General features: G+C 35.7%; 2 protein-coding genes across 11 annotated transcripts in view; one reads left to right on the forward strand and one right to left on the reverse strand.

The window, feature by feature from the left end:
* Positions 1 to 6,763, forward strand: part of LOC115238218 (tensin-1-like) — a 95,562-nt gene extending 88,799 nt beyond the window's left edge. For all 10 annotated transcript variants that reach the window (XM_029811830.1, XM_029811832.1, XM_029811829.1 and 7 more), the window contains 5 exons: positions 1,194 to 1,373; positions 1,755 to 2,188; positions 2,294 to 2,512; positions 2,790 to 2,961; positions 4,129 to 6,763. In XM_029811830.1, coding sequence (XP_029667690.1) covers positions 1,194 to 1,373; positions 1,755 to 2,188; positions 2,294 to 2,512; positions 2,790 to 2,961; positions 4,129 to 4,338 — 1,215 coding nt within the window. In that variant the 3' untranslated portion in view covers positions 4,339 to 6,763. The remainder of the gene's footprint in view (positions 1 to 1,193; positions 1,374 to 1,754; positions 2,189 to 2,293; positions 2,513 to 2,789; positions 2,962 to 4,128) is intronic.
* A 499-nt stretch (positions 6,764 to 7,262) lies between these two features.
* On the reverse strand, positions 7,263 to 9,560 carry LOC115238219 (DDB1- and CUL4-associated factor 13). Its single transcript, XM_029811840.1, has 7 exons — positions 9,375 to 9,560; positions 8,899 to 9,290; positions 8,641 to 8,812; positions 8,358 to 8,505; positions 7,977 to 8,277; positions 7,724 to 7,887; positions 7,263 to 7,592 (listed from the first exon to the last, which is right to left on the reverse strand). The coding sequence occupies exons 1-7, from the start codon at positions 9,442 to 9,444 to the stop codon at positions 7,505 to 7,507; spliced, it is 1,335 nt and encodes a 444-aa protein (XP_029667700.1). The 5' UTR covers positions 9,445 to 9,560; the 3' UTR covers positions 7,263 to 7,504.
* Between the last annotated feature and the right edge of the window lie 928 nt (positions 9,561 to 10,488).

A 10,488-nucleotide genomic window follows, 5' to 3' on the forward strand; every position in this document is an offset into this window, starting at 1 on the left:
AATATATATTTCATATAGTATATTTTTTGTAATATATCGAAATAAAGAATTGATCGCTTGTATGCAAATAATGGAAACAATATAAATTATAAAATATAAAAAAATTTTTAGTAACACGTCAGTGGGCCTAATAAGAAAGTGCTAATGAAGTAATTTGTTTCTGTCGTCGTCGACTAGCAAATTAGTTAAGTTAAACTTTGCAAGCTTAACTTTACAAGCTAGTAGTATTGTACCATCTGCTAGTTTTCTCACAAAAGCGCTGTGGATGGCAATTAAATAGTTTTAGCAATTAGCGGACAGTTCTCAGATTTCTCTTCTTAAAGATTCTGCTTACTGAGTTGTATCGTAGTGCAACGTTTGCTGTGCAAACAGAAGAGCGTACATAGAAAATGAAATGTAGAAGACATCATTTCAATCTTTCTAAAAATGAATAAACATTACATATAATGTTTTTCTTTTATAGAGAGAGAGAGAGAGAGAGAGAGAGGGTGCAATTGCAATAACTTTTATTTCAAACTTTTATTTACTTCACAAAATAAATCAACATCGTTAAAACTGTTTACACGTATTATTAAATTTTTTCCACAATAACGCACAAGCACGATATTCCAAAAGGTATTAGAATAGATACTGCAACATGCTGGTACTGAGATATAGATATAGCGGAGAAGAAGCTGGAACAGCTCCGTGGAAGAGCTTCTTAAATATCCAAGCGCGAGTCGAAAGGGACAACAACGACAACCGTATCCTCTCTCGACGTGGTCTCACGAGACCCACCGACTCCAGTAGTAGGTGTCCCGTTTACGGGCCGCGTTAATTATAAATTCGACCCGAGTCTCTCGCTTACCGTCTCGCGTCGCATCGCGTCGCGTTTCCAAGTAAACGGTCAGTCCGCCACGGTCCGCCCGGAGTAGTCCTCGCCGCAGAATCGCCCTGGGAATCGTGAGATTCCATCAAATATTCATTCGAGAGAATCCGACTGTGACTAAATCGTTCAATCTTTTTTTACAATGTAGCCTAATTAATGATACTTTTTTGGGATAGATTCAGTTAAGGCGATACGAAAACATGATCGAAAAAAGATCTTTGATAAAACGTTTACGCTAAAAGGCATAAATAATATAGCGAATGTTTAGATTGTCTCTATGTTTCGGGATGTAATTTTAGCAATGACCGTCCCTTTTCGCTTGCAGAACAAATCACTATCCGGAGACGATACGACCGCGGACGCTTGCAGAAGTTCGTCGTCGAACTCGTGGTTGAAAAATCGGACATCGCCCACCTCCAGGGCTGGAAGGGGTTCATCTGCAACGGATATGAACGTGCAGCTCGGCAGCGCCGGCTCGCCCACGCTGCGACTTGCTGGCGTAAAGGTGAATTCATACAAGTGATAACAACAAACTCCGCCACGACTGCCCTGTTACATTCGAACGAAGCGAAAATGAATTTGAACCCGTCTATAGTGGCAATTACAGTAACTAACTTTGAAACGCAAAGTTTTATGTATTGCCGACCTAACTATACATATATATATATAACACATGTTTCTTTTAATTAATACCGTTTCTCACTCATTTTGTGTGCGCAAAACGCATATAATTGTATACGTAAAGAAGAACCTAAATCGAATAACGTTAATTACAAAAATTATCTATTATATAAATTAGATTGATTAAATAGATAAATGATCGATAGTTTTAATTCTTACGCTTGCGCTAATGCTCGCATTTCAAGGACAATTTGAATAATTTCAGGCGCCGAACACGATCCCCGGTCTGCGGCCGTCGTTCACGAACGTTCTCGGACCCATAACAAACGAGGATGAGCCGAAGAGCATATCCCAGCAGAGTACACCGAGCAGCGATGAGAGCAACTCACCGACCGAGTTAAACTCGTACAAGAGGCTAACGGACAAGCCGCCGCTGATAAAGCGGCTGGCGATGGGTTTGACAGGTGGACGCGACGTTCTTGGGCTAAACGGTGAGGATGACAGCTGCCCGCTCGTCAGCGGTAGCAGCACGCCGACCAGCCCATCGAACAGGCCCCATTCCGGGGGCTACATAAACGAGGCGATCATCGACTCGGAAGGTACGAGACCGTCCTACAACAAGATTCCGCCGTCCGAAAGCCTCGACAACACCATCAACGCGTCCATCACCGCGAAGAACTTCAACATTGAGAACAACAGGTGAGGCAGCTGGACCCTGTTTCTCCTCTTTTGCCTCTTCCTTCTTCAAAACCAAAATAATCGCGTATGACTTGTGAATGGCAACTCTTTCATCTCTTTTTTTAGGATAGGACACAATTGCCTGGATTCGGGTACGGAGGCAGAATTTAAGTCAAAAAGAAGATCGCAAATTAGCACGTCGAGTAGCTCGGTACCCGCTGACGGAAGCACTCATGGCTCCACGCCAACCCCGCCGCCTTTGCCCGAGAGGACAGACAGCCTGAATAATCGAAGTGAGGAGGCTGAGCTACGCAAGGCGCCCTGGTTTCAAGCTGGAATACCCAGGTTGGTCCGCGCGAGTCATTACTACATATCGGAGTAACGGAGTAACGCACACTCGCGCGCTTCTCAATACGCTAAAATAGCAACGTCGCCTCTAGCTAATTTTAAATATTCGTCGAGTGATTCAGTTCCAATAGCATAACTTACTTTGTAACTATTTGTAACTTAGAAATATGAATCTTATATATAACAAGATAAGTAAATCCGATTGTTTTTCGTAAGAAAAAAAAAGATAAAATTCCGCTCATTTACCATTAAAACAATATGACCGTGATTCTAGAGAGATAACGCTGGAGGTATTGAGCCAAGAGCCGGAAGGGGCATTCATGGTGCGAGAGAGTACCAGTAAGCCCGGATGTTACGCCCTCTCCCTCCGTGTGCCCCGTGAATTTCAACCGAGCGGAATAGCCCATTATCTCATAATGCGTACAAACAAAGGATACAAAATCAAAGTAAGTTTCTCCTCGATACGCACTCTTTGTCGTATCGACAATCAAAATAGTTTTAAACGCAAAGTCTAAAGGAAAGCAAAGACTCTTGCAAGAGTCAAAGTAAATCTTCCTTCGGCAAAGAAAATCGGCATAGATTGTAATTTGATTAACATTTCTTTTTGAGAATAACAGCTACTGATTGCTTTTTAATAAATTCGTAATGTGTGTCCGTACTAATTACGTTTATACACGGAGAAAGTGTTTTTACGTTGTATGAAATTCAATATTGGCTACGCGAGAATAGAACCCTTTTTAACGCTTACAATAATATCTAAGACTGGAAGAGATCGCAAGAGAATTCGTCCGCGTATACGCGGAGTTAATATTGAAATAAGCTATGTGGGGGGTGCTAATGCGCGAAGCTTTTAGTAGCCAGACATTACAGGATACCATGCCGCTATAAAGCTACTAATACATTCGAATATTAAAATGGTCGAACTTCCCCCTCGCGTAGGATAGATTAAATGAGTCCGCAGACTTTGATAATCTCCGAAACCAGTATAAATGAGTTTTGTTGGATGTGCCGTGTGGATGCCGTAGGGAAATCAAAACTCCGCGCTCTCTCTCTCTCTTTACCCTCTCCGTATATAGTAGCGCGGAATTGCATCGCTGTAACAGCGCAGCACCAGATCCAAATGAATGCCGTACGCGATAATTTTGATACACGAAGCTCGCGTCTCAACACACATACGTGTATAATACATTTAATACCGTTTCATTATATGTGACGCTACGCTACATGCGCGTTTTCCTACACGTTCGCAAATGCGAGGAAAGATATCCGTATTAATATCACATTTCATTTTGTCCCAATGAAATCCACAATATATTACAATAATGCATTGTAACATGATAATATGCGTATAATAAATTAAGTAGCATAATATGAATATAATAATAATGAAAATAGTAAATTCCGGTTATATATATCAAATACATACGAAAAGGATTCTTTATTATCTCAAATAAAACTGTAGATCTTTCTTTTCGTTCAACATATTTTTTAACAATAGCTGCAAAAAAACAAAAATATTTCAAACGAAATAGAAAAATTTCGAATCAGTATCGTCGTAATTATATTACGAGAAACAAGAAATATTATAATGTCAATCATTTCATACGTTTCAGGGCTTCACAAAAGAGTTTACGACGCTGACCGCGCTAATCACTCACCATTCGGTCATGCCAGAATTATTGCCATGCCCGTTATCGCTAAGCCGATATAATCCGAGCTTCGTCAAGACTGATTCCAGCAAGGATTTCGCGGATATCGATTCAGACCCCGATTACAATACTCTGGCGGATTTTCGCAAAATGATGGCCGATCTAAATGTCTAGAACGAAGCGTCAAAAACAACGGTTTGGAATATTCGTGCTCCTTTTTTTTTTACAAAAACGTTGGATCATCGAGTCACGTAAACGATTGAAAGGAACGTGAGGCACTATTTGATACATTTGTATCTGGATTAACTTTGTGCCATTGAATGTAAAGAGCCAATGTCGTACTTTCGATTGTCGCGAAAAGATCTTGCCCGGAGTAATCGATATTGGCACACGACACAAAGTACGTATTTAGACGACGCTTAGTTATCGAATCTATGTTCCGAAAAGACTCGCACAACTACCAGTGATACATACTCGTAAGTCATTAATAGGTCATTGATAAGAAATACGTAGAGTAGAGATAATTTAATAACTGCTAGTGTTGTGGACGCGTGCGACTGTGGAATAGTAATGTCAAACAATTTTTTATATATTGCAGCACGCTTAGCGTGAGATATTAGTTTTAAGCTTGTTATAGCAAATGAAACAAAACAATTGTTGTTTGTCGAAAAAAAACTTCAATTGGGATAAATTATTTTCATGAAACAGAGTATCTATCTATTTATATTCAAGCATTCATATTAAGAATAATTATCTTTTCGCAAGTTTTTCTGTGGTAGACTGATTTTCAAAGTAAATTGAGTTTTGTTATCGTTTGGATCCCTAGTTGAAACGATGCCAAATGATCGATTATGATATATTATTGTTATGAAATGCATAATTATTGAGTAATTGATAAAATAAATAATAGCATCAATAAATTACGCTGAAGAAAATAATTTCAAGTTTTAAAAAAGTTTAAACAAATATTACATCAAAGTATCACATTGACAAAAGATTGTATTAAAAATATGTGAGGATTAAATGGAGAAACCGTTATATATAGAAATGGTATTTTCCGAAAGAAAAATCAATAACTCACAGAATAGCATATAATATTCAGATATTTTGTCATCTTCCTCACAATTTTGAAAAACTGCGGTGTCTGAGAGCGATCTAATAACTTTTATTCGACTGAAGCGATTATTTATTATTTCGTAAGATGTAGTCAAATATATATATAGTTATCGTGACACATCATAAACTATATCGACTGTTAATCGCACTTAGAAAAAGCACTGAAAAGGCCAGCTATTCCAACAAGATTGTAAAATAACTAAACGCAATCGCCTCTCTCTATTCGATTAGACTTCATAATTAATCAAACGAGGTCTATTCTTGAGAAACTATGAAAGACACGAGTAATCGTGACATATTTTCTGTACATACTTCGAGGAAAAGACTTAACCACGAAAATCGAACCGTCTAAAAAGTGTTCGAATTTGGGAACAAAATCAAGATAATTGGCCCATTATCAAGTTTAAACGTGTCAAACTTGGATTTTTCCGTTATTATTTAAGCGCGCAATCCGGATGATATATCGCAAACGGAGACTGAAAACGAAAAATAATATCTTCTCGGTCAATATTGAAAATAAAATTAATTATTTCAATTATCAGCTATTTCAATAATCTTTAATATCTTGTGTAAAATAAACTGATGTATGCACGAGAAAAAAGCAAGTTTTCTGTTTTAAATTTTATTTCCTAATCTATGCAACAGATATTAATGTAATATTATTCATTAATTGTGTAAAACAAAGATGCAATTTGAATGAAAGTAATCTTAAAACAAGATTAAAAATATATTGTTTCCTCTTAGTAAAAACAAACAAAATATTTTTCGTTTTTAGTCTTCAATCACAATATTGATGTGTATATGTTGTTTATATGTATATATATTATAATTAGTCTCTTGTTCGATATGTCTACACATATATTTAATTAGTCAAAGAGGAGTAAAAGGCATGAAATCTCATGAAAAATGATTACTAAGAATATATAAAACTTCACCGAAATTTGAATTCGATGAAATACGAAATATGGTAATAGGCAATATATAATTTAGTTTCTCAATTATCCTAGTCTTGTACAGAAATTTCGCGCAGAAATTTCGAAATTAGTTACAACAATGAAAACCATACGCGCGCGCGCGCGATTATGCGTGAATAATTATCACACAATTCACACGATAACCGGATATTATAAATCATGTTTTGTACATCGCAAAATAATTTTCCGTTAATCGCCAAGTATCATTGATATTAGATTCTTGATTATATAAATTATCGAAATTACATCAAAATATTTAAAAACTGCCAATATCATATTTTTCATCAAACCAACAACATTAAATAACGATCGTCATGTATAACAAAAACTACTGGAAAGCAAGGATTGAAGTTGCTATAATTTCGGTGACTTAATTTCAATATTATAAATATAAGAAAATGTAATCATGGCATAAAATTTTTTCGTACTTGTAGCATCAAATATCAAATTTTTCAAAATGATAATTCGATCCTTATACAGACAAAATAGACAAATAAACATGTACATCAGTAACGTATCGATGAAATACATATGTAATGCATTGTGTTAGAAGAAAGCTCAGAAAGATGCATATGATGCATTAAAATCGTATGTATGATATGTATAATAGATTTGTGCGAATATGAATCCCTGTGATTTTCTACTTTTACAATGTGTTTCTGTGTAATGCTTTAATAACGCGAATTGCTAAGTTATTATAATAATGAAAGAAGGAATCTCATAAAAATGTTATTAAAAATTTATCACGTACCAATTACATTTTTTAAAATCATATAAAAATTATGCAAAAGGAATAATATGTCTTATATTTGTTATAATCTTACATGATACAACGTACAAGAATTTTAATAAGCTTTTTGGAATATGAAATTAAAATAAGAGAAAAAAACGAAAGAGAAGTATTTATATTAGAAAACCGATTAAACTGCGTGCTAAAATAATCGGGCAAAGAGCGCAGCATAATCAGCTGTTGTAAGGTACGCTAGGCATGACATTAATCACTGCTTGAGATTTGTAATGTTTTATGAATTTATTATCGCGATGAGTTATATAAAATGTCAAGAGAAATTATTTATTACAATAAATATTATACAAAGAGTATATTTCTTGCCAATATACATAATATCCTATGAGATCTAACAAATACAAAAACTGATGACGTGTAAGTCAATCAGCGATGAGTTGATAAATAAAGCTCAAAATATTATAATATATTTTCAATCGTATCGAGTAAAATGATACATATCGTTTCAATTTTCATGACGTACCACATGCTTTTCCCTTTCTGACACAAACGGTACAGTCCCCTTCTTAGAATGAAAACGCCTATTAGCTTCCCTGCAAGATAAAATATTTTATTAAAATATTACTCAAAAGTTATTTATAAAATTATGTACAACTATGTGTGTATGTGTATGTGTGTATATATATATATGTATATATATATATACTTATATAGTTGTACTTACTTGCGTTTATTTTTCTCACGAATTTTCCGTAATTCGTCTCGCGCATTGTATATGTGTTTCGGCACTTGTCTATGACGTGCAATACGTCGAATTTCAGGATGAATAGCATACTTTTCTTTCAAAGCATCGTTGCAATGCAATGCTAGTTTTTCTCTAGTCTTCAGCTGTTACAAAAAATAGAATAAGGTAAATAATTATTCGTACTTCCAAGAGTCACATGTAAATCCATGGAGTCTGTGATATTTTTACTTACAATGCCGAGTTTTTCTGACGCTTTAGCCTTCCATATACGAAGATTCGTTTCATCGCTGCCGCTTATTATGTATTTATTATCAAGTGACCATCCTACGCAGGTAAGCCTATGCATGCGTTTTGTGTGGTACACTTCTCGCGAGTGACCTTTATTGACCTCGAAAATACGGATGGACTTGTCGTAACTACCTGAAACAAATTCTCTTCCTGTCGGCGAATAATCTACATCTATCACGGCCTCCACGTGATCCATATGTACATTAATCGGCGTTTTCAATTTCCGGATATCGTAGGTATACAAACTGAAAAAAAATGTATTTAAGATTTCTGCAAAAATTGAGCGCAAAAACGAAGCTATCATTATCATAATTTATTATCTCACTTGTAATCTTCGTTAGCGCATGTGAAAATGAAAGCTTCCATGGGATTCCAAGAAAGTTTGTTGCTTCGTAATTTCATTACTATTCTTGTTAACGGTCCTGTCTCTCTAGTATCATATAAAATTATGCTGCGATCGCTCGCACAGGAGGCTGAAAACAATTTGCTTTAAGAGAAATTTAATTCGGAATTTGAGTAGCACAATTTTGTATGCAGAGTACTAGAAAAAAATATGTATATAATAAAAAAGTATAGTAAAATCTCAGTATATATAATATACACTATACCTAAAAGATCTTTTTGCACTGGATTGAATTTTACATCATGTAAACTATCTACTCCCCATTTAAATGTGCGTAGTGGTTCATTACGAGTTTCTTCCCACATATGACATAATCCTTCTCCACAGGTGACAAATACAGGTTTAGTCCGATGATGAGTTATATTAGTTAATACTGTCTAAAAATAAAAATCTGCTTAAAACTTTCAAGTACTTTTAAGCTTAAATAATCTTAAAAAAGGAAAATATATATATATATACATACTTTGCTAACAATAGTATTTATTGGTTCTTCTTCTTCCTTAGCAGAAACAGCATCCCATGTCTTAATTGTTTTGTCATCTCCAATAGTAATAAAATGGTTTCCATTAGGCACATATGTAATGGCACGAATTATGCCATCATGAGCTAGTAATGTGCGTGTGCAGATTCCTTGAGCAAGATTCCACATTCTTACTTCACCGTCGTAAGCACCACTCAATAGAGTAGATAATTGAGAAGGATGTTTACATATGCAAGATATTGCATCCTTATGACCTTCTAAATTGCCTATAAATGGTTTTGCAAATATTCTCTCGAGTTTAACGGCATTCAATGCTTTTGTGTATTCTCTTGGAGCTACAAAAGGATGTAAAGATGGATCGAAATTTCTCGGAACTGTAAATAATAAAACAATTTTTAATCAGCTGTAGAGAGATTTTAATAGGTTAGATTAGCTTTGCAATCTTTATATAGATTTACTTTTATGAATATCTCGTTTAGTCTCTCGTAAGTACTCATCAGGATTCCTTGTTAACATTTTAACTTTCATCTTAAAAATGATTACGTGCACTTCTTTACCGAAATAAATGAAACTATACGAGAATATTTAAATTATTTACACACGTGCCATCATAGACATAGTATATCTAGACCGAGCGTTTGCCTTTATTTAAGGAGTGGGGGCCGATGCCCATGTAGAAAAGGACATACTCTGTTTCGTGCCACTTGCGTTCTCTCTCGTTCGCACAGAGCATAGCGCTCTCTTTCGTCATGCTACGTGCGAGCGAGAGAGAACGCAAGGGGCACGAAACAGAGTATGTCCTTTTCTACGTGGGCATCGGCCCCCACTCCTCAACACTCGGTCTAGATATACTATGTCTATGCGTGCCATCAAACATTCAATACACCGTATGACCGAAAACAGAGAAGTGTACGGTGTACGTACGAGAATGTAAGGTTATTTAAAGGAAGGTTAAGTCATAATCCTGGGCCACCCATAATGCAATGCAAAGAATCGATGTGTGCGCAGTCGCTATTAAAAAGAGATGCTAAATAAGTTAGATTGTTATTGGCTCTCGCGGCCTTTTGCAATGCATCCTGGGTTGCTCATTGGTATACGCATAGTATCAATAGTATGACTTAGGGCCACCGCACAAGCTTTTCCGTAATGCATTACGTTACGTTAAGTACTGATTCTAAACCTAAACTCGCACGTAATCTTAAACTTCAGTCAACGCACAGAGAAAATCGTAACGTAACAAAAGCATACTACGTTACGATTTTGTTTGTAGAAACGTAAGCTACGCTGAAAATTCCGTATGGTTGAAATTCTTAAGTCTTAAGTCTTACTGCTTAAGTTTTTCTATGTGCCACGGCCCTTACATGGCAGCATCGAGCATCGATCGTCTGCGCAGATATCATTGCGCAGGAATCTAAATGAGATAGATTCCAGCTTCTTGCGGCTAATAGCATGATGAGTGATATGAATTCGGTCGAGATAAAAAAATTATGTTCTGATACACATTACTAATACTGAAAATTGATATTTATTTACATTATACACAATAGATATTATTATTATTAAACAAAATAT

The sequence above is a fragment of the Formica exsecta genome, unplaced genomic scaffold (genome assembly GCF_003651465.1).
Source record: "Formica exsecta isolate Colony F162 unplaced genomic scaffold, ASM365146v1 scaffold33, whole genome shotgun sequence".
NCBI lineage: Eukaryota > Metazoa > Arthropoda > Insecta > Hymenoptera > Formicidae > Formica > Formica exsecta.